General features: G+C 38.6%; 1 protein-coding gene across 6 annotated transcripts in view; it reads right to left on the bottom strand.

The window, feature by feature from the left end:
• The window catches only part of LOC126336313 (E3 ubiquitin-protein ligase UBR5), a 322,944-nt gene that overhangs the window by 220,018 nt on the left and 77,488 nt on the right, over positions 1–25,438 (bottom strand). For all 6 annotated transcript variants that reach the window (XM_049999857.1, XM_049999858.1, XM_049999854.1 and 3 more), the window contains exons 10-13: positions 14,493–14,603; positions 7,922–8,064; positions 7,624–7,735; positions 7,371–7,525 (exon numbers count right to left, since the gene is read on the bottom strand). In XM_049999857.1, the coding sequence (XP_049855814.1) occupies positions 7,371–7,525; positions 7,624–7,735; positions 7,922–8,064; positions 14,493–14,603 (521 nt within the window). The remainder of the gene's footprint in view (positions 1–7,370; positions 7,526–7,623; positions 7,736–7,921; positions 8,065–14,492; positions 14,604–25,438) is intronic.

The following is a 25,438-nucleotide window of genomic DNA, read 5'->3' as shown; positions in this document are numbered from 1 at the left end:
TGCATGCTCCTTCAGGCAATGCTGATTCCTCTTCCCCCACCTGTACTCTGGTATCCCTCTCCCATTCCGCAGCCCACACTGCTCTCAAACCCTGCTATCCCTCTCCCCTTCCCCCCCCCCCCCCCCCCACCCACACTACTCCCATTCAATGTGTTTCTGTTGTTGTCTGGCCAATGGTCACAGGAAGTAGTAGTCGTTGTGTGTGTGTGTGTGTGTGTGTGTGTGTGTGTGTGTGTGTGTGAGTTTCTCTTTTCTGAAGAAGGCTTTGGCCAAAAGCTACAATGGAACAATCTTTTAATCATGCCTGTCTGCCAACTCTGTCATCTTTGCGGTGAGTAGCAATCTGTCCTCTTCACAGTATAGTTTAGAGAAAGAGTTTTTATTAACAAACTACTTTAGTCAAATGCTACAGCAGAAAACATTTGTAATATGACTGACCTTTATTTGTTAAAAGTAGGTATTCCTTTGTAAAAAATGTGTTGCTGTCTGTGCAGACGAGGCCAAGGTAATGTATTGTCACAGGGTTGGCAACAAAAGCGAATGAAAGTTGAACTGACGTTGAAGCACACACTGCGTAACACACCGAGAAGCATTTGCTTCTAAGGATATGTATGATACTCTTCATATTGTTTTGACAGACCAGTGAAAGTTACACACTTCACGAAAATAAAGGCTCTAAACTTGCAGTCATTCGTGCTGCTGTGTGAAAATCTTGGAAGTAAATTTAAAAGTTTACTTCTTCATATTGTGTTGTTTGCCCACACATATCAAATTAGCCATGTGGCCTATCGGCCATTGGTAGCCAATTTCCACTGGTGGGAATTGGCAGCTACTTGGGCATGTGACCAGAGCCACGTGGGCAGAGTGGGAGAAACAGAATGGTGGGCAGGTGACTGGATCTTTGAAGGCATGGTGAAGAAAACAAATGCTGTCAACGTGGAGAAGGGGAACTGCACTGGAAACTACTAACCAACACTGTGGGATGCTGTGGTGGACTTTGGGACTGCACTGGTTATATACAGGCCTGAGTGAACCAGAGTATGCGACGGACGATTAGTCTTGTTTACAGACACGTGGGCAACATGGAGTGTTTGGTACAGTGAGAAATAAAGTACTGTGCATCGTGTCTATGGTCTTACTGCAGAACGCAAGAGTGGTAGCACAATGGCAGTAATTCTATTTTAATATTTCTAAATCCGAATAGCCTGCTGGCAGTATTTATCAGATAGAGTCTCCAACTGGAAATGTGTGACAGATGTGCTGGTTTGGGTTTGATTGTTTGTAACTGAACTAGTATGTGACACATGGGCAAGCCCTTGGATCCAAGAAAAACCAAGTAACTTGTTGGTTCACTAATTTGTAAATTGCACTTTTAGGGGATACTGTCAAAGCACTGGTGTGTGAGAATTGTCTATTATAAACATCACAGGTGTTTCATTGTGAGGGTTGCTGCTATTGTACGATATTTATGCATGTTTTATCTTTTGATAAAGCCTTAGTTAAAAGTGTTACTTTGGTCAGGAAAAATTAAGATTAAACTAATTCGATTTTTTTTTTTTTTTAAGAGAAATGTTAAGATCCAATTTAATGTGTTACCTTTTGGACAAGAAAGATATTAAGATTAAGTAAAATTTCCTGCTTTGATAAGAGAAAGCTCTAGTTGTGATGGGATTTTTGTTTCCTGAGGGCCAAGTATTTTCTATTTATCACTGACAAAAACAATGACATGAGTTTTTTTTTTTCGATGATCGGTGTTATAAAGATTGGTTTATTTAGCTGATGTCTTTAATATGCTTCACATTTTCAATACGGGTCTACAAGGATGTGTCAGAACAACTGTCTTAGCAGGTTACCAAAATATTGTCTTTTGAAAGAAAGTTGATTGCTTTTAGCTCAAAAGTACTGAGCAATAACTTTTTGGCATTACTTACTCTTACATGATTTTTGGAAGACAGTGAACTAACTCCCATGGAAGATTTAGTTTGAGACTTTATTATACATTTAGAGGGCCTTCAAAAAAGTTTTGAAAAGGATTTTCCCAAAGATATCACAAAAATGATTGGATAAGAAATCAATTCCCACAAAAAGTACTGGAAGAAGTAATCACGAAACACACTTTCATCGACTTGACTAGCGCAGTTCGGTGGAAGATGCTTTCAAAAAGAAAACTTTCTTTTTGAGAGGGAAATAAAAAATGCCCTTCTCTTTTCAGACAAGCAATCCGAATTTGAATGTCATTTGATACTACTTACATACATGAATGCGGGGTGGAAGTACTTCAAAAAGTGAATACTGAAACAGACTTACTGTTGAAGAAAGGTTAAGAGTTAAGTTGAGCTAAATAGAGCCAGACTTTGAAACTCTGATTAAAAGATAAAACAGCAACACTCTTCTAACCAAAGCATGTACTGTATAGGTTTTTTCATTAGAAAACTAATTACTGATTTTGAAGTCTGATTTACCACCAAAGCTCGATTTGATTGCAATTTCTTGACTCTTGTTTACTACTTTCCATCTTCAGTTTATTACTCTCTTGGACAACTCGTTTACATTATTTGTGATGTGCAAGTTTAATAAATATGTAAAATGTCATTCCTCTCTTACTCAATGAATATTTGTTTCAGAACTGCCATAATTTAATTTCACATTACTTGCTGCAAATCTGTACATGCGACCATAAACGACTTTGGGGGGGGGGGGGGGGGGGGGGTGGTGGTGCTACCATGAAACCTTATTACTTGTGTGTGTCACATTTCTGCCACACACAGTAGTTGATAGGCATGATGGCAAAACTGTGTGTGTTGCCAGCACTGGGCAAAAATTATTCCCTCCATACCATCGGGTCCTCACCCCTGCTGTAGTCAGTCATCACACAACCTTCTGGAGTGGTATGCTTAAATTTCTAGAAATGTCAAGTGGGACACAGTGACAAGAAGTCTGGGAACTCTTGCTCTACAGAATAACACGAAATTCTTTTTCATCGATCGTTTGCGGATGACTTTGATGAATGACTCCACAATGTCATACCTGGTGCCATAACGTACACCACCTTATAAATAAGTTTTGAAAAGGCAATTCCACCATTAATGGTACCTCTGGTCATTATTTTTAACATCAGTTTGTCATTAGATAATACCTTGTCTTCCACAATCTCATTCTCTCTTTCCTCTCTTATCTACTTCTGGAGATGTCCACATCACAATTCACCAACTGCAGCCCACGTCTACATATCTGAAGCACTGTAGCACCCCTGGCTCACAGAGTCGGAGAGTCTGAGAATCTGGCCCCCCTCATTCGAACAACGTTCACACTGATCCTCATGTTCTGGCATGTCGGTGTCGTCCACTGGATGTAACTGGCGTACTCTTCTTTGTCATGCTCTGCAGACACTGCTGATGTAACACACTGTCTTCCAGCCCTTTGTTGGCATTAAGAATTGAGGATCCTGATACATTGGGGGGGTATAACACATTCATTACGTAGTGCTGATGTTAAATGAAAATTGTTTTGTACCAAAGTCCTATCTGATACGTCTGTTCAGACCACTGCATGTTTCTCTTTTACATACAAACTATGGTCTGTTAAACTGTTGTCTGTATCTGCATCAGCTGTTAGCCTTCGATTGAGATACTATCATTACATGTTCAGGTGGTCCTGGTTCACCACAAATGCATCTGTCATTGTTCAGCTTTTATTTTATTTTACAGCCGCGCATGATTAGCCGAGTGGTCTAACGCACTGCAGTCATGGACTGTGCGGCTGATCCCGGCGGAGGTTCGAGTCCTCCCTCAGGCATGGGTGTGTGTGTTTGTCCTTAGGATAATTTAGGTTAAGTGGTGTGTAAGCTTAGGGACTGATGACCTTAGCAGTTAAGTCCCATAAGATTTCACACATATTCGAACACATTTCATTTTACACATCTAGTTCTGCAAGACAAACCTCTAGAGGAGCAAATCTCCATGGTCATAAAACGGGTTAATAAATGAAAAATTAACATCAGAAAGTTGGTAATAAATAAAATTTACACAGATCCTATGCAGATACCAGGCTGCTAAATATATAAGTTAGCGTAATCAACAATATCACACAGATGTTTGCCTAAATTTTTTTCACGAAATCAATGGCACAACAGGAGCAAGTTGTCAATAAATTCCTTGGTGTGGACTTGAAACTGCGGGAATTACTGCAAAGATTTTTTAATTCCGGTTGTAGCTCATTGAAAATCAATATGGTCCATGTCCCATCAGGAAGTAGATCATGCCCTTCAAAGAAATTTTATGACAATGCATGTTCTGCAACATCTGATAGAATACCACACACTCCTCCTCCCTCGTACTGGTAGTGTCCCAGATTGTCATTCATCAGTCATCTACATTTTAAGCTCCTCCTTGTGAATGTTAGTTTAGTATTTACTTCCCTAGCTTTCCAAAATTGTCCTTTCAGAGCCAATATTCGGCATACCTTCTTCTGATCTGTAGGTCGATCGGATATATTAGAAGTAACGCTAAGAATCCTCCTACTGATTTTGTCTGGTACGCATGAGAGATACTTTTAAGGTTGTTGTGCTACGTTCTTCAGAAGATTTGAAGAGATTTCTTGCTGAATTTAGATTGCTCACACATGTGCACCAAAAGCAATTACAGATGTTAGCTACGGCGCATCATGATAAAGTTCACTGGGATTCAGTGGTAAACTAATATTTTTTGTTGCAATACACCTACTTTGTATACAAGCTCAGAAAGAAAATTTCCACATACTTAAAAAATGTGAGCATTTGATGCATACCTTCAGCCAGATATGCACTGCAGATAAAAAAAATTAGTAGGGTCTGGAAATAAGACATCTATTTTTATTGCAAGACGGCATATGCCACCAAGGGCATAGTAGATGGACTTACAACAGTTCAACATTGTCTGCCAACAGATGGCATATTGGCATAGCTACAAGAGAACCTCTTCATAGGAAATGTTCACAGCGAGAAGACTCACCATGGTAGAAGCTTGTGAAGCATGCAGGCAACCATGCTCTCATGCTTCCCACAGCTAACAGAGCAAGTTTGAAAGGTATCAAATTCTGAGCGGCGAGATGGTCCTTTCAGAGAATCATTTACAAGTTGGACGTCCTGCATCAGTCATGCAATGATGCTGGTATCAGTGGTCACGTGAACATTCTCACATGCATAGACAAGATTCTGGACATCCACGCACATATTGTATGGGCAGCAGTACCAGATTGTACTGCTAATACAAAATACATAGGAGGGCTTGTAGGCACAGGCATGTCACCACAAACTGTTACGAACCACTTATTAGCAGTGGAACTACAGCCACACACACCTCTAGCTCATCTTCCACTCACACCACAGGATCGACATGCATAGCTTGATTGGCACCATCGGAGGATCACTAGGAAGATAGAATGGTACACTGCGGTCTTCAGCAATGAAAGCAGATTCTGCCTGTAATAGAGTGCAATTGCCCAAGACACACAGCCCCACCCCAAACCTTATGGTGGTGTTTCTGGATGGGATGCTAACCAGCACTTGGTATGTGCAGAATGTTATTAGATCCACTCTTCTGCCATCCTTGCAACACAAAATTGATGTGTTATTCCACAAGGATATTGCTCACCCACAAACTGTCAGTGAAACTCAACATAATCTTCAAGACATGCTGCAAGTTCACTGGCCAGCAGGATCTTCGGACTTGTCTCCAATCGAGCACATGTGGGATATGATGGGACGAGGAGTGACCCATGTGACGTTTCAACCAGCAACATTTGCAGAACTACATGATCAGATTGAGGAGATGTGGTATAATGTATCCCAGCACAGTATTTGCCATCTGTATGATCAACTGGATGCCCAGCGCCTGCATTTCGACCTGTGGAGGCTACACCTTGAACTACTATGGGTCTTTCAGCATTGGTTAACACCTGGTACCTGAGAAATGCTTGTGCTATTGATGTGTAAATGTAATCATTTCATGTACTCCATATGTACTGTTGTAACAATAAATCTTTAAGTGAACTGGAAACCGCTAAAATGGTGTACTAATTTATTTTCCCTTGGCAGCATATTCACGAAAACCGATACGGATAAGATCAAGATATATTCCCAAATATCCATTTATCACTTTTCTACTCATCAGAACAACATATATTCTTACACAATTTTTAATTTCCATGCTGCCTACATTTATTCTATTGCAGAATTATACAATAAAAAAAGAGAAATTAGAGATGAAAGTTTTCAATTCAAATAAAATGTCAAATCAAAACATCTTCAGCCATCTAAATTTTCAGTTTTATTTTATTTTTACTACCAGTTTCAGCATTACATTACACTGTCTTCAGGCCCCTGACTGACACATATGAGGAATGCCACCTCTTGTACAATCAAAATAGGGGCCAGCATACAGTCACTGGTACCCGCCGACTTCTTTTTGAGTATCACTTGCAAGTGATACTACTGACACGGGTGTAATTAATATTCAATGCTTTGTTAAAAAGAAGTCTATGAATACCACTGACTGTATGTTGGCCCCTATTTCGATTGTACAAGAGGTGGGATTTTTCCTAAACGTCGGTCGAGAGCCTGAAGATGGTGTACTGTAATGCTGAAACTGGAAGCCAAAGTAAAATACAACCGTAAATTGAGATGTCTGAAGGTGTTTTAATTTGACATTTAATACTGAACAGCCAAAGTCCAGCAAATATCCTGGATAAAGATGGACTTACAGAGTTTTCAATTCATCTTTTGAGTTTTGCTGCTTGAGCACACAGTGATACCTCTCTACAGACATGAATGTAATTAACATTCGTTGCTTGCATCCTCTTTGAATAGTAAGATAAAAACAAGGAATGTCTTCCATTGTGTGTGTTACCCTACAACCAAAATTACGAGAACCAAAAAGACACACAATAAAAGCAAAACAAAACTCCCACCAAGTGCAAGCACAGAGGAAACATCAGACAACAAGTATTGTTATGAAATTGCTTCCACAGCTACCATTTGAGAGGAATGGCTGATAAAACACTATTGAAATATTGTTCACATTATCATCCAGACTAACCTTTAGATTACTATTAATTAGTTACCCTAAATTTAGCTATTTCTTCTTAGCATGACAGGTCAGTCATATAAAGGACTGCACGTCACTAGCAGTTCTTGAAGATACAATATTGGACATTTTCCTTTAGAATAGTTTTGTGATAGACTATTCAGTACTTCTAATACCAAGCCAACAGATTCTCAAGAACACTTATGGATTCAAACAACTGCTGTGAAAAACTCTGCATTACATTCTAGTCATAAAAGATACAGGGAACTTCTCTCATCACACAAACCAAAGCCATATATATATATTCACCTCTCCTGCACTGATAAGGCTTATATTTTGAGGATCCAAGCCCAAAAAGGAGTTTGTATCTGATGGAAAAGGGCTCTCCTGTTCAGCTCGTCCAGTGCTAAGGTTGTAAATGACATAGCTGAGTTTAGAATTATTTTTGACGACAGCGTGTATTCCTGCAAAGAAATATGACATGTAAATTAGAATTTTATCATTTATTAAATGTAGGAATGTGTTCAGCAACTCAGTTTGTCAATAAAATTGAGATTCCTACCAATTCCATCAACAGTCAACGTTAGTATCTGGCCACCCTCAGCAACATTCACACGCCTAGGGAAGCGCTGGAAGCAATCGGGGGCGCGAGATGTCGCTCCGGACTTAATAACCTAAAATTAAGATCAGTGACTAACTTCTCATTTTTATTATTAATTAAATCAGATAACAACTTGCACAAAAAGCTCAAGAAGTCTGAATCTATCAGTACTACACTAGTGAGAAATAATAATAATTCTTCAATTAGCTTCTTAGAAAATTACATAATATAAATACTGAATAATTAATAATAAACTTACTTGAAGTTCATCTTTCCTCATAAGACGACAGTCTTGAAGAAGATTGATTGTGTCATCACTGGACAATTCTTTGGTTTCTTTGGTGTCCTTATTACTTGGGAATCTCACTGCTACATGGGCTCCATCAACTTTCAGCACTCTACCTGTTCAAAACAAGAGGAAAAGAGCATTACACCACTGCTGAGAAGAAATATGGTGTTCCTTTCTATTATTTAACATAAAAATCAATTGTAATAAAATTTAAATGATGAGAGAGGGGTTACTGTTGGAACATCAAGAATCAGCAATTCAGATATTACAATTACATTTCAAAAGCTTGCCCTACTGTCCACTAGACCCAGCCAAAGTTACATGTTTACTACCTATCAGTCAGGAAAGTTTGATACATGGAAAAACACGGAACACTTTAGTGCAAATAGAAACTCAACAAGCGGGTGGAACACAAGTCTCATTAAACAAAAAGTATTGGTGAACTGGTAACTGTGTTTTATGATATTGGAAACCTTTCTTGTGGAAAAGGTAGGGACATCCGATAATGATTCATTACAAGTACCCTACAATTATTTACCAAAGGGCTCTGAAATGTGTCTGTAATTGTACAGTACAGTGCAGCAGTTCATTTCACGAGGAAAATTTTGTCTACAAAATTTTCAAATTAACTCTTCATATAGTTGATAAAAATACACAGTACATAACAGCCCTCCAAGATATCACTAACTAGTTTGCTTGACTCATGTTGTAGAGCCTAACCCGTATACTTTGCCACTACCCAATTGTGTAAACTGCCACTTTGGTATTAGTCATCTCCATGCAGAAAGCCTCACCTTGCAGCAAAATATAACATATTTCAGGTAATGCAACATATGAAAATACTACTGTTGTTTACCGTTTGATACTTCTTCACTGCTGTCTTTCTACAGAGGGAGTACTACAACAAACTTCCAAAATACATAAAGTAATAAATGGAGTAAGAATTAGTGAGGCGCAGTGGCAGAAGAACAAGACTTCTGGTCAGGACGGGAGAGGGTAATCAACACAAAAGCAAATACGGATAATGTAGGAATAGGTCTAATAATAAGAAAATGGGAATAAGATTAAGATACTATGAGCAACATAGTGCAGATATTATCAATAACCAACATAGACAGGGAGCGAACATACACAAAAATTGCACACGTTTTTAATTAATATGTGAATTAGCTATGCAGATCACTTTAAGAGACTGAAAAAATGTATCATGAGATAAAATAAATCATTCACATAGCGACAGGAGACGAAAATTTCATTGTGGAATGAAAGGAGAGGCTGCTTGGTAGAATTTTGCAGCAAGCACAATTTAATCATTGCTATTTTATGGTTTGAGAACCACGAAAGAAGAGTGGTATATGTGGAAGAAACCTGTAGACTCCAGAAGCTTTCAGACGGTTCATTTAATAGTACAACATGGTTTCAATACCAGATTTTAAACTGCAAAGTATTGCTAGTGGCTAGTGGAGTCCAGCCATAATTTACTTGTTATGAATTGCAGATTAAAATTAAATGAATTGCAGAAAGACAGGAAATTAAGTAGGTGCAGAGCTTGCTAAATTGATAGAACCGCAAGTGGTTGTGGCTTTCATAAATATCATTAAGGCAAATATTGACAAACAAGGGAAGGGAATACAACAGAAGATGGTTGGTTAACTTTGAAGAGATGAAATATTGAAGGTAGTGGTGGCTCAAATAGCTAATAAACAAGGATCAGTAGAAATTCTTTGATAACACAGAAGATATTACCATTAATTAATGAAAGTAGAAATATGAAAATGCAGCAAATGAAGTATACAAACGGGAACACTGATGACAGAAAACGGAAGTGCAAAATAGCGAAGTGGGAAGCAAAAAGTGGGAAGTGCAAGCTTTTAGATGCATGCATGTGTGTGGGAAAGACACATGGTGCCTATAGGAGAATTAAAAGGATCCTTGGAGAAAGAAAATCAGCTGTATGAATATCAAGACATCAAATGGCATGCCAGAACAGGATATTATATTCTACTTTAAGGCTGTCTCATGTAAGTCCAATTACCCATTTCACTGCAAACCCCCACATGTACAGGTGGCAATTGCTACACCTCAGGAGCTACAATCGTGTGCGTGTGTGTGGGGATTCACTTTCCGATTTCATACCCTACGCTCATTTTAAATTGGTTTCTAATTCTGCTTTGCCCTGTTTGTCCTGATAAATGCTGTTCTCTGTTAGGTCTGCTTATGTCACTCTAAGGTTAAAAACTGAATTGTTGTACTCGGACAATTGTTGTCACTTTACTGAAAAGTTGTTTCTGGCATGTCTCCCCAACATGCCACCATTGCACAGCTCCTATGCACACTTGTCGCAATTAAAAAATGATTTACTCCCCACATCAGGCAGATTTATTCCACGCTTCAGCCACTATAATGGTGGCACACGACTATCCCAAACCGTAATTATATTACATTTATGGTCAGTTGGGTGGACATGCCTCAACCCGAAATTTCTGGCTCGGAAAATCTGATAACTTTTTTCGTAACACTGTAAAAATAAATGTGTCAGTTATATTCAGAAAAACGCAAGTTTAATTTCTTATTTCATGATAGGTTAACGATATGCAAATCAATGTTTATATCTTTGTAGACTTAAGTAAAGTATTTGACCTTGTGGACTGGATTATCGTTTCTAATTCTGAAGGTAGCAGGTATAAAATACAAGGAGCAAAAGGTTATCTACAACCGTGAATCACATGAAAGAGAACCCATGGTTGAAAATGCTATTTAATCTGTTCATCCAGCAAGCAGTTAAGGACACCAAAACGAAGTTTGGAAAGGGAAATAAAGCTCACAGATAAGAAATGAAATTTTAAACCTTGAATATTTATACCAGGGTGAGAAAGAATTTTCTGGCATTATTTGTATGGAGTGTGCCTTGCACAAAGTAAAATGTGGATGATAAACAGTTCAGACAAGAATAGAACAGACACATTCAAAATGTGGTGCCAGAGAAAGAACGCTGATGTGTAGACGAGTATAAGGAGTAACTAATGATGAGCTACTGAATCAAATTAGAGTGGGGGGGGGGGGGGGGGGGGATCATAGCATATAATGAGTTAAAAATTGGAGAGAGAGAGAGAGAGAGAGAGAGAGAGAGAGAGAGAGAGAGAGAGAGAGAGAGAGAGAGACCATGGCTTTAATACAGTAAGCAGGTTCAAATGGTTGTAGTAGTTAAGCAAAAATGAAGATGTATACACAGAATAGGCTAGTATGAGAGTTGCATCCAGCCAGTCCTTGGACTGAAGACAACCGTACTTACTTACCTTCATATGGCAAAATGTTTAGTACTGTCAAGAGACATGCATGAAAGTGGAAGCAATGGCATTACCCTCGCTTCTGGAACTGTTAACTCCTTCCTCCGTAAGGAGGAAGAGAGGGGTGAAGTGGGAAAGGTTAACAATGGAAGACAGGTCACTCAGACCCTAGGATGAAGGGGTCACTCATATATTCTGCTGATTGCAATTTTTTTTTTTTTAACCGAGTTCATATTTGGGCCACACAACATCTGCATGCAGTCACTAAACATGTTCAGGTAACACAACAATTGTATCTAGTGAGGTCAAACAAACCCAGCCATCCTCTGAAGATTGGCCCAGACAATCAAAGCGTTTTATTAGGCATGGTTGGAGGTGGTATACCTTTGCCTTCCTCCGACCTATTAACTTATCCATAACGTATAACACTGGTGAACAATGAAAATGTTTCGGGCTCAAAAGCAGTTACTTCCTTTGTATTTCCATCAGCTTAATGAAAAAATCACCACCACAATGACAGACTAGCTCTTATTTTGGAAATAAAGTAACATTTCATTTTTACAGTCAACATTTTTAGTTTGCAGGAAATTTTATTTTACGAGTTACCACACCTGTCTGATAGCAAAACACAAATGCTCTTCAGCTGTTTGTAAGTCATAAACATAGATACTGTTGCTGTGACTATGAGTTTCATTTAGTTTCTGCTATAATTAAAGCAGAATTTCTGGTTTGAGAGTGCTTTTGTAATGTAAAATCCACAAAAATGTGTAAATAAGGTGAATAATTTTTGTCACATTTGTGGTGAAATAACATTTTGCTCACAGAAACACTATTTAACGTCTCTTGTGAAGACTTCCTATCAGCATTATTTCAGTATAAAAGTAGGGGGGACATGGCTTGGGCTGCACATATAAGTGGCAATGTATGTTCAGTTGCACTGCGAGAATGGCTGAAAAACAAGAAATGATCTATGGCTTTTGCTGTGCCTATGGTTTGACAGGAGCCTACAAACAATACAAGGTGACTCGCATTTCTGCTTGACTCCACCTATAAAGGCAGGGTAGCCTATGAAGAAAGGAACAGTTCAATACCTGAATCTTCAATACGCTAATTGACCTATTCAGCATTCAGATAGTTTACCAGTTCGTACTTCACCTGAAAATGAAGACAGTGTGGAACAAGAAGAAGGAGAAGAACCAAACAATTCTTCCACATTCCAAGACCCTGATTTTGAGGGAAAAGATGATAAACCACGCAGACTGAGTCAAGCAGGATTGTGTAGTCTCATTAGAGACCTTGACCTGTCAAAGGAGAAGGCAGAAATGCTTGGGTATCTACTACAGCAATGGAATGATTCTTCTCAAAAGTGATGTCACAGTCTCACAGTAGAGAAAATATCACACAGAACTGCTTCCCTTTTCAGAGAAGAAAAACAGTCTTGTTCTTTGTCGAGACATTAATGGCTTGGTGAAATCTTTGAATTTGAACCATGATCCAACTGAATGGAGGCCATTCATAAACTCCTCCAAACTTAATTTGAAAGTTCTGTTGCTTCACAATGACAGCCATCTTTCATCTATTCCTGTTGGTCATGTAGTTCACGTGAAGGAGACATGCAAATATGACAGCCCTCTTTGACTCAATCAAATATCATGATCAAAAATAGAAGATTTGCCGTGATCTAAAAGTCATTGTCATACACTTAGGAATGCAACTCGGGTACACAAAACATCGCTGCTGGTATGTATGGTAAGACAGCATGGATAAGAAATCGCATTATATTAAAGCAGACTGGCCTGCAAGAAATCTTAACCCTAGCAAGAAAAATGTCGTTGCCGAGCCTCTCATGGACCTGAAAGATATTGTTCTTCAAATCCTGCATATGAAGCTGGGTTTGATGATTTTTGCATATGAAGCTGGGTTTGATGAAAAATTTTGTCAACAATATGAATTGAGGAAGACGAGCCTTTAAGTATATAGTGAAATCTCTGAAATTAAATGAGGCAAAAGTTAAGGAAAGTATTTTTATCGGTCCACAAATTCGAGACCTTGGAAAGGATCCTGGATTTGACCAAGTTTTAGAGGGGAAAGAAAAGGAAGCTTGGGAAGCTTTCAAGAGAGTAGTTCATGGATTTTTAGGCAACAAAAGACATAAATACACCCAGTTGCTGACAGTGCTCCTGCAAAAATACCATAATCTTGGATGCAGCATGTCCCTTAAAATTCCTCCAAGTTGCGGAGTTGTCAGTAGTGAACATGGAGAAAGATTTCATCAGGACATTTCTGTGATGGAAAAAAGATTTCAAGGCTACTGGAATGAAGCAATGCTTGCGGATTACTGTTGGTCTTTGTGGAGGGACGCTCCAAAACTCTCTTACAAGAGGCAAGCTACAAGATTATGATCTCATGCAGCCACCATGATTCTCTTCAGATCCAACCATCTGTGAGGTTATTCTTCCAGGAATTTAGAACTTGTAAAATGCAACTACCAATTAAAAATTCGAATATCCTTTCAAAGTTGTTAGCATCTGTATTTAAAAATGATAATTTTCACTTAATCTGTTAATATGAAACACTTCCATCTATTGTGTATCACGGAGACTAGAGCTAAGGAAAATTCTTCAGTGTCATATTCGTTCTCCTCAATCCAAAATCATTAAGATTTGACTCATAAGTGCAGGAAACATTTCAAAATTGTTTTCATTTGTTAGCCAGTGCAATTTAACATGGATTCCAAACCACGGTGTAACTCTGCAGATTGACACATTGACAAACCTTTCAAGAGGACAAAGAAGATGCATGACCTCCCATATACACAGTTTTGTGGTGGTGGTGGTTAGTGTTTAATGTCCCGTCGACAACGAGGTCATTAGAGACGGAGCGCAAGCTCGGGTTAGGGAAGGATTGGGAAGGAAATCGGCCGTGCCCTTTCAAAGGAACCATCCCGGCATTTGCCTGAAACGATTTAGGGAAATCACGGAAAACCTAAATCAGGATGGCCGGACGCAGGATTGAACCGTCGTCCTCCCGAATGCGAGTCCAGTGTGCTAACCACTGCGCCACCTCGCTCGGTTCACAGTTTTGTGATTCTTCCCAGTATTAAGCAATAATTTGCCACAACCCAAACAAACACCTATCTCTCCCCATTCACTGGCAACAGTAATATCAATTTTTATATTTAAAAAAAATTACATAACAGGAATAAACTTTATAAAAGTTGTGTAACATAGTCTTTAATGTCAAATATTACTCACCAACAGGAACACTCTTCACATCTTCGACGAAAACAACATCCTTTAACTGCCATTCTTCTTCATCTTTCTTTTCGGCTTCTTCGCCTTTAGGAACTACACGTTTCTGCCGTTCTGTGTAAAAAGAAGGAATTTTGTTATGTACGATACATGAGACATGTTTAATGGTCAAATTAACAAATTTGTGGACATCATCCTTTAGCCAACTATTTGTCACTGGTCAAGAATTTCATATACTTACAGTCTTTATCGAAAACAAAGATTCCAAGACTTACCAAGCGGGAAAGCGCCGGTACACAGGCACAATAATAAAACACACAAACACACACACAAAATTTCGAGCTTTCGCAACCGGTGGTTGCTTCGTCAGGAAAGAGGGAAGGAGAAGGAAAGTTCAAAGGATGTGGGTTTTAAGGGAGAGGGTAAAGAGTCATTCCAATCCCGGGAACAGAAGGACTTACCTTAGGGGGAAAAAAGGATAGGTATATACTCGCACGCACGCATGCATACACACACACACACACACACACACACACACACACACACACACACACACACACACATTTAAAACAATGGCGATCACAGAATAGCATTTGCAGTGAAAGTTTAAAAAAAAAAAAAAAATCGAAAACTATAATTCTTTCATGCACAAATGCATCCAAGGATGGCCCTTTAAGGTTCGAAACTGGCTGTGGGTCTTTTTAATGGAATACAATAAACTGTTAATGTGGTCGTGTAGCCTTTCATTTATTTTAGTTCTAACTATAGAAAATTACAGAGCACCCTCACTACTAATGTGCTTCAAAAAATAATAGAAACTATTCTGAAAGATAGACTAATGAACTACTTAAAAAAATATTTTAAAAAAGACTACTTTCCAATGACCAGCTTGGTTTCTATCACAGCATATCTCACAAAATTTTCTAAAAGCATTGGACTATATGACAGGTATATTTCTCTATCCAACTAAAACATTCGACACAGTTGATCACAAAATCTGTCAAATAAGCTAGACGAACTCTGAATAAGGGGATGGTGAAAGAGCGGTTCCAGTAATCTCTGCAATACAGTACAGTTAACTAAAATTACACATATATATCACGTAACACTAAATATAGAGTGTGTCAGCTGCCCATACCTATAGGTTTTAAGCAACCTGCACTGTTTTCAAAAACTACACTCAATTTTCATTTTCTCTCACTCGCTACACGCAAACTATTAGTCCTACAGAACAAATGAACAAGGTCATCTTCTACAAAATGTAATGCAGTCAAATCTTATACTGGGATATATTTTCGCTAGAAGTCTTAGGTTTCAATTTATCCAAGAAAAACAAACAAAAGTGACCTTCAACAATTTTTTCTTGAATAACTCGAAAACTGTGGCCTCCAGCGAAAACCTATCACAGTACAAAATTTAATTACATTATTTTTCCACAAAAAGGTCCTCTTGTTTTTTTTTTTTTTTTCTGTAGGACCAATAGGTTGCATGTAGCGAGCATATGAAGAAAATGCAAGAATATGAAAATCTCTGTGTTTTCTGGAGGTGTTGGGGGTTCCATAAAATTCATATATAGGGGCATCTGAATCACTCTGTATATTTAAAAATGTATTTCCTACACTGCATTAAGCATGAGCAAACAATAATTGTTTGCAGATGACACTAGTGCACTGATCACTGACATGTCACAAGAAGCACCAAGAGAAAGCTGAAAAAACACTTAGTGTACCTAAGCTGGAAATAAACAATTAAGTCACACTTAATAAAAAGAAAACAAACATTACAAAATTCCAAGTAAACAAAAAACCAGATTACCACAACCTGAAAACAAATAATGAATTCATAAAATGTGTGAAAAGCACAACATTTCTAAAAATTCATGCTCACTCTCAAAGTGGGAAGCGCGTGTAAAAATACTTAGCAACAGAAATCTGTGAATCAAATTCTTACATCTGTATATAACATTTCATGTATCAGATCACTATATTTTTCTTGTATTCTTTCTGTTATTAGTTACAGTGTAATTTTCTGGAGAGTGAAAAGCAAAAATATTCAATCAGAAACGAGCAGTACGTATCATGACCAAGAGCGGCAGCACGGCTTACTGCAATGCTAGAAATTTTAACTGCCCTTTGAGAATATATTCTTCAGAGTGTTATGCAAGTAAAAAAAGAAAAAAATATTGATTACTATTTTAAAACCTGTTTAGTACATAATTATGAAACTAAAAGAAATGTACTTTCCATATGCACAGAAAAAATTAAGTTAAAACTCTGGGTTTCTTGTACAGTGCCATCAAATTATATAATAAATTATCGCAACATATAAAAAGACATAGATATTATCTGTTCTTTCAAAACAAAACTAAAATATTATTTGTAAAATAAAAGCTTTTATATGGCAAATGGGGTACCTGAATTAAAACAGATTATCTAATTAAGAAATTCTGTAATACATATACAAATAATAATTAGCTAAGACTACAAAACAAGATTAAAAGAAATTGTGTTAGAAAGTAATTTTGAGCTGTTTATTTTCAATTCTGAATGACAAAATCCATACAATGAAAATTTTTTCACGGTTTAACAAAGAAATCAATCAATCAAATCAATACATTGTGATATTGAGGTCAACAGCTGTTCATAGACCTTTTTTTATTAAAAAAAAAGAAAGAAAGAAAGAAAAGAAAAGGAAAAACAATTAATGAATGATGTGAGCAAGGGAGACGATGGAGAGGAACTGGCAGCAACACATGGCTAATGGTTAGCTGTTGGGGGGGGGGGGGGGGGGAATATAGTTGTATGATTGTGTCTTCTTGGGTGGGGGAAGCAGGAAGTCATACCAAAGCCGTTCTTCATGCTCAGTGGAGAAGACAAAAGATAAAGTCAGTCACAGGTCTCACACTAAGCCGATCTTACCAGGAAACTTAATAGTGACAAATTCTGTAGTTCCTGTGTGAGGAACATGCCTCCAAAACCAAAGAGGTGTGGCACCCTGGGAGGAAGCCAGTGCATCCGATTCTCTGCAGTTAACCTCAGAAGAAAGACTAACGGTTACCAGGGTGGTACAAGAACTCACTCATAGATGGTCTGCATTAAGAGACAAAACGTGCAATGCTACAGTCTCCACAAAAACTGTACTTCTGTTGCCACCACCGATTCTCTGCACCGCTGACATCACTGTCACCATAGCAAATGGTGGTGCAGTATGCAGGTAAACTCTCAGTGTGTAACAAAACTCCAGCACAATAATTCCTCTGTCCCCCTTATGTATGTTTTATCAACATTGTTTATGCTTTGAAATACATTACGAACATATGCAGTTTTTACCTGCATACTCGCGAAGCCTAATTTTCTTTTACATACCAGTCCAAATAATACAATGTGCAACAGATTTAAAGGATCATTTTTCCAAAACTCCATTTCCCATCCATTGCAACACTGAAGTTTGAAATTTGTGTATAATTTTCGTCTCCTAAGGGAAAAAGTGTGGCACTCTGTGACAATGCTTTAAACAGCAAGGTGTCAACACCTGTGGGAGGGGGGCGGGAGGGTGGGTGGGTGGGCACATCCAAGAAGTTCATGTGGCGGCGTAAATGGGTTAATGGTGTCACATTGGCACCAAACCTCACCACAACTCTGCCCAATGCCACTGTGGACATGTCACTCAATTAGAAGGTCATCACACCCCCTCTTACCCACATTTTTCTCCTCCTTTTGATGCATCTATGATTGAGGTCATAACCACAATGCCCAGCATTGACATCTGCAATTGGTGAGCAGGTTTTTTTATCTATCCAATTACATTATACAGTAAAAAATTGATATTCTTCCTATAATTGTATCACTGTTTTATCTGCATCTAAACTTCACTTCTTCCAGTGCCACTCCATCTTCATATCGACATCAACAGTGGGTGCAAAAGGGAGCGAGGCAAGAAAAGTGAGAAGTGAACTAAAAGCTGGTGGAGGGAAGGAAGCTGGGCAGAAAAAATATGGCAATCAGTGTAGAGGCGCATACAGTAAGGAGGCAAGGGAGATTTGGGAAGGAAAGTGTGTCCTGGAGGAACAGTTCTCACAAGTGCAATTTCATTGGAGTTGGTGCCATCCTTACGAATAACAGGCTGGTTAGAGTTGTCTCTGTGATAAAGCGTGTCCAGCAGCTGCGATGATAGTAACACATTGCATCCCCACTTATGACAGGATATGCAATTTTGTCATTTGATGACATGATGGAGTCCGTGGCTGGTCGAAGGATACCGCTACTGGTTTCGAATCATTGTGATTCATCCTCAGTCAGTTTACACACTTTCTTTATGACGTGGTGTGTAGTTTTGTCATAAAGAAAGCGTGTAAACCGTCTGAGGATGAATCACAATGAGTCGAAATCGGTAACGGTACCCTTTGAATAAAGAAACTGAAAGTAAATTTGTGGCTGGTTGCTGTCCTAACACCATCAACATATGACAGGATATATCCAACAATGACAAGACTAGTTATGCTTGCTACATTTAGGTCCTTTAAAATCCACAGGATTTACCTACTGGTCTGATACATGACAGGTTTGTGAACAGGAATGATCTCATGGTTGGGCCTTTCACACAGGTACAGACCACGCAACAAGGGTTAGAAGCAAAATTTGCCAGAGAATAGAGCGGGATATTTCGTGGGATGGACCAACATTTTGACAAGTGCTTTTGGAAAACTAGGAAGGACTTTGAAGATGACATTCCTCATTTCAATGGGCAATAAAAGTTGCTTAAAGCCATGGTTCTCGTATGGATTACTTCCACTCTAACTTAAAATTGAGTATTAATGAGAAATGGACCTTCGTAGCTGATTATAGGGTGCGAAAGGTCAAAGGAGGTCTGTCTACGGACCAGTCTATTTGGAACCACCCACCTGTAAAGCCCTCTGCAAGTCCTTCACCACAATGGAACGTGAGATCCAAAGTTGTTTCGAGACTGAACGGGAGAGGCAAGGTGCAGACAGCGAAGTACAGTGTGTTCAACTCAAAACTCCCTGATTGCAAAGACACAGGGGAAAAAACCCACAGTAGATATGACAATTAAAAATGCACCACATTGTAGAGCATCTGAAAGAATTTATATTCCCACGTCAGAAGTGCCACGTATTGTCGCCAGAGTGCAGCATGGTCGCATGAAGAGAAAATGGCTATCACAAACATGTTCAATGACAATGTGCAGATTTTACAAACCCAGAATCTGAACATTATGCTTGTTAACCCTTCCTGATAGATGAAAGGTTTCCTCATCTGAGAATAAACATCTTTCCAGAAAGCTGGTATCCATATAAATATGCTGCAGCATATCCGCAGCAAACTTTTTGTCGTTCGGCGTCAGCTGTTGCAGAATTTTCACTCTGTAAGCACACATACAAAGATGCTGGTGAACAACATGATGCAATGTTGATCAAGGTACATCACATTGCCTAGATGCTCAACGAACTGACTTCTGAGAAATGTTTGTCTTATGTCCCCAACTGTCTCTTCTAAAACTCCGTAACGTGCACCGCCAGAATGTTTCAGAACACTTCCTGTTACCAGAAACTTCCTATACGATTCCTTAATTGTTTTCATATCAGGTGGACCACATTCATATGCACGACGATAATTTAGTAATCAGCAGTTTTGTTTCTGCAAACCACACTACTGCTTGTGTGCGCTGCTATGGAGTCGCCATTTTCACTTCACTATGCACTCAGGTGACGATACTTGGTACTTCTGACATGGGAATATAAATTATTTCAGATGCTCTGCAATGTGGTGCATTGTTCATTGATGTATATGCTGTGGTTTCTCTCCAGAGTCCTTGAAATCAGCGAGCTTTGAGTGGGACACCCTGTATTGTTGAGGTCCGTGGGCTTCCATATTGTAACAGGTTTCGTGGAGCCATCACAGGGGATGAGACAGATATTACGCTGAAGTGGAAAGGGTCTACATGAAACAGGTTGAAGAAGAATTAGAAAGCCATGTTTTGCCACAATCCTTATCACGAAAATATGATTAAAAAATCTTTATCTAATAAGAGAGTTACAAATTGGTGCTCACAGGGAGCATTCTGACAGATGACCCACAAAAAGATTTGTGTGAGAGTGCCAGGCACATACCTTTAACTGAGCAGCACACTTGTGAGTACAAGATTCACTCAGTACAGAAATATTTGTCTGTGGTAATACAGCTTGTCATATGTATAAGGTTGAAATAGTAGGCTTGGAATACCGATTTCTGGGCTCTATGAAAACCTTCACCATGACAGAAATCTTGTGAAAATATATTGAAATATCTTCTTTGTTTCCTTGTTGCAAAGGCCTCAGAATTCTTGAACCCTTACTTCAAGTAACTCTTCACTAAACAACAGATATCATCAAGCAGTTCATCATTTGGTAATCTACAAGCTGACTAATCAGCAGCTGAGTTAATCATACAATGCAGCGGTCCAATATGCAGGTAGTGGGAATGATACCATTAAAACACTCACTTCTTTCGTCCAATTTTAATAACAACATTGTTAGAACAGAATGCCGATTAAATTTTCGAACGCACAACACAGCACAAAGTGCATGTATGTATGACCACTCTGCAAATTAAGGTGATAATGAAAGCTTGCATGGTGGACAAAAGAAATATTTCAGATCAAAATGACAGAAAAAAATTAATATTGGTGGTGGCCTGGTATTCAGTATTAGAAAACAAACAGGGGAAAGGGAGTAAAATAAAAAGGGAGACTACTTGGTAGAATTTGACACACAGCACAATTTAATCATTGCTAACACTTTATTCAGGAACGTGAAAAAATTAACATGTGATTGGGGCCTGGAGACACCAAAAGTGAGATTATGTAACGGTAAAACAGAGTGTCAGAAACCAAATTTCAATCTGTAAAACAATTCCAAAGGCAGGTGCAGAGCCTGGGGGGCCATATGACCTGCAGATTGAAACGGAAGAAACTGCACAAGAGTAAGAAATTACAGAGATGCAGAGTGTATAAACTGGAACACCCAGATGTTGTATGTACTTTCAATGGCAACATTTGAAAACTATCAAATGAAAGAGGGAAAAAGAATACAACAAAAGATAAATGGGTAGCTTTGAGAGATGAACTAGTGAAGGCAGCAGATGACCAAATAAGGATAAAAGACAAGACCCAACAGACATCAACATCTATATTCTGCAAACCACTGTGAAGTGCATGACGGAGGGTACACTCCATTGTACCAGTTATTAGGGTTTCTTCTCATTCTATTCACATATTGAGTGCGGGAAAGGCATATTATTTAAATGTCTGTGTGTGTGACGTAATTAATCTTGTCCTCACAACCCCTATTTGAGCGATAAACAGTGGGTTGTACTATATTCCTTGAGACATCAAACAAAGCTGGTTCTTGGAACTCTGTAGGTAGGCTTTGTCAGGATAGTTTACTTGTATCTTCAAGAATCTGCCTGTTCAGTTTCTTCAGCATCTCTGTGACACTCTCTCATGGAGTCAAACAAACCTGTCACATTCATGCTGCCCTTCTCTGTACACATTCAAAAACAGATGTTAGGCCTTTGTACAAGTGATTTGAAAGCAATCTCCTCTGTAGACCGCATTTTCCCACTATTCTCCCAATCGAATAAAACACAAGAAATTGAATTTCACTGATCGAAAGGACAAAATATAAAACACAGCTAATGAAGCAGATAAAATACAGATGTTTAAAAATAGTTTGAAGAATTACAAATGGGAAAGCAGGAATGGTTTGGGGAAGAGAGATAAAATGTGTACGTAAAAGCATGAATTACTATAGGAAAGGTAGACGCCCCTAATGGGGAGACGGGACTTTGTAGAATAAATACCTCCATTAGTTTCAAGAGCCTGGATGATAGGCTGGTACTAAGTACAGAAGAGGAGGCTGAAAGACTACACAAAGAAAATGAACTTAAAGGCAATAGTAAGGAAAGAGAAGATAAAATGAGACTGGAGACTTGAGAATTTGTCAGAGCATTCGCATCCTTAAATAGAAATGTGGAATCTGGAGTAGACGACACTCCCATCAGAATAATTGAAAAATGTGAATATTATAGAACCACTGTTTGATAAGTCAGGGCTGCAAAATACTGATAAATTATTTGCAGAAAAATGAAAACATTGATAGAAGATCAGGGAAGAACAGTTTCGGTCCAGAGAAATATGAGACCACGTGAGTCAGCAGTGACCATATGACTCATCTTACAAAACAAAGAAAGCCAAACCTATATAAAATTTGAAGACTTACATAAGTTTACAAATAAGTTGGCTGGAATAAAACGTTTGAAATCCTGGAGGTAATAGGGAAAAAATACTGTGTGCAAAGGGTTATTTACATCTGCTGTGATGAGAGTGAAGGACATGAAAGGGAAGGGGCAACACAGTGTTGTAGCCTATCCCCGATGTTATTCTGTCTGTGCACTGAGTGAGAATAAAAGAAATCAATGGTACATTTGGAAAGAGAATTAAATTTTAAGGAGAAGAAATAAAAACTATGAGGTTTGTAGATGGCACTGTTAATTCTACCAGAACAGCAAGGAACTTGGAGGAATAATTGAATAGCATGGATAAAGTCTTGAATTGAGTCTATAACATGAATAACAACAAAAGTAAAACAAGAATAATGGACAGTAGCTGAAATGGATAAAGTCTTGAACTGAGGCTCTAAGATGAATATCAACTAAAGTAAAACATGGATAATGGAATTTAGCCGAATTAAATGAAGTGATGCTTGAGGGAAAAGGATTAGGAAATCAAACATTAAAGCTTGTAAATAAGGTCTATTATTAGGCAGTAAAATAACTCATGAACCCCTATGTGGAGAGGACATATAATACGCACTTGAAATAGCAAGAAAAGTATTTATTGAAAAAAAGGAATTTATTAACTCACTATACATTTATGTACTAGGAAGTTATTTTCTGTTGATCTGTCCCACCTTAACCATAAAATATTAAAACTGTCCTTCGATGGATGGAAAGTTGAAAATTCTGCATATGGGAAAGCACAATACACATTAACTGATGAACTCTGATGAACACCTAACAGATCATCTCTTGAGTAGATGTCAGTCTGACGGGTGAAATGATGCGTCTGCAGGTCGTTAAAAGGGTTTTGGAGGGAACAAATCATATCCGCACTTCAAAGTCCAAGTTTTGTATGCTGCTCATAGCTTCTCGAAGTTGTGCTCAACAGTAGGCATGCATAAAGGATTGTTGTGGGCAAATCAGAACTCATTACATACAACAGTGATGATGGCAATTGCAAATATAGTCACGTGCAGAAACAATGACTGCATGCTAAAGTTCTGTTGAACACAGGGATTGCTGCAAGTGGCCCCTATCCAGCCCAGAAAACACAAAGCGACAAAGAGTTTTTGGATGAAAATTGGCAAGCAGTCTTAGAATTCCCATTCATGAAGAACGGAACACTATTATGCTGGGTAAATACAAGAATTAAATGGTGTCCAAGTAGAAAAGTTTCTCTAATTGCAGTTTGCATGCACAACACGTGGTCGGTCATAGTTCGTAACATGTGGAAATTTCACTGCAGTCAAGAAGAGAGATCTCTAATTCAAGACACCACTGCAGACAGTAAATGATCTTTTCAAGTAGGGTGAATTACACTTTGGTCACTAAGAGTGTCCTCCAAATGTTTACAATATCTGGGTCTTTATTTGGCAAGAAGGCATCACTGTCAGTATATTGAAGCCACTATTATTTGAATTCCTCTTCTTGTCAAGATGAAGACAATACAAGTGAAGTTTCCACTGCAAAGATCAACATCCAACTATGGATTTGGTCAGGCCCCATAGACATGTCATCGGACTGTGCTATTGCACTCTGGCCTTCCTATTTGCTGAAGGGGGCACTGTATGTTTCCATAGGATGCAAAGTGAAGGTTATGGTCGGCAGAGAAATTTTTGGAATTCAGTACAGAGCCACAGCATTCTAGTATGGAGCAGAATTCATCATCACAACATATACATGTCTATATGGGAAAATGCACCATTACTTGTGAGATCTGAGCATGCAAGGGTGTAGACACATTCTGCTTCTCTGATACTTCCTTTAGTGCTCTTAGTATAATTTTCACATCATCCATCTCCACTCCAGATACTTGCAAAATTTTCAGTATAAACACACACACAGAATTTCGAGCTTTCGCAACCGGCGGCTGCTTCGTCAGGAAAGAGGGAAGGAAAAGGAAAGATGAAAGGATGTGGGTTTTAAGGGAGAGGGTAAGGAGTCATTTCAATCCCAGGAGCGGAAAGACTTACCTTAGGGGGGAAAAAAGGATAGGTATATACACGCGCGAGCGCGCCCACACACACACACACACACACACACACACACACACACACACACACACACATCCATCCATACACACACAGACACAAGCAGACATATTTAAAGGCTAAATATGTCTGCTTGTGTCTGTGTGTGTTTTATTTATTGTGCCTGTCTACCGGCGCTTTCCCGCTTGGTAAGTCTTGGAATCTTTGTTTTTAATATATTTTTCCCATGTGGAAGTTTCTTTCTAAACATGCTAAAAGTCTGTCAACTGCAATATGATGTATGTATATCAGAAAACTGTTTAATTTTCACTAGTGACAGCTACATATCTCAATTATGTGTGTCCAATACAAGTCACCTTAAAATGTTCAAAGGAAACATTCTGTGTTAGCAAAAATTATCTTCTTACCAGCAGCTATGGTGCTAATTTACATATAACTCTATGTATCAACAGCAGCAGCAGCAGCACAAGAGAGAACATGGAGAAATTATTTTTGTGAAATTCAGTGATAAATCACAACTATCAAGAAATATACCACCAAACACACTTAACAATCGCTTATAACCCTGGGAGGTGTAGTATAGTTCCCTGAGGACAGAGATATGTCAACAGTTAGTCAAAAGGAT

Source organism: Schistocerca gregaria, chromosome 2, assembly GCF_023897955.1.
Source record: "Schistocerca gregaria isolate iqSchGreg1 chromosome 2, iqSchGreg1.2, whole genome shotgun sequence".
In the NCBI taxonomy this organism is placed as follows: domain Eukaryota; kingdom Metazoa; phylum Arthropoda; class Insecta; order Orthoptera; family Acrididae; genus Schistocerca; species Schistocerca gregaria.
The sequence above is the reverse complement of the archived record's forward strand: the minus strand, read 5'-3'. Positions and strand labels throughout refer to the sequence as shown.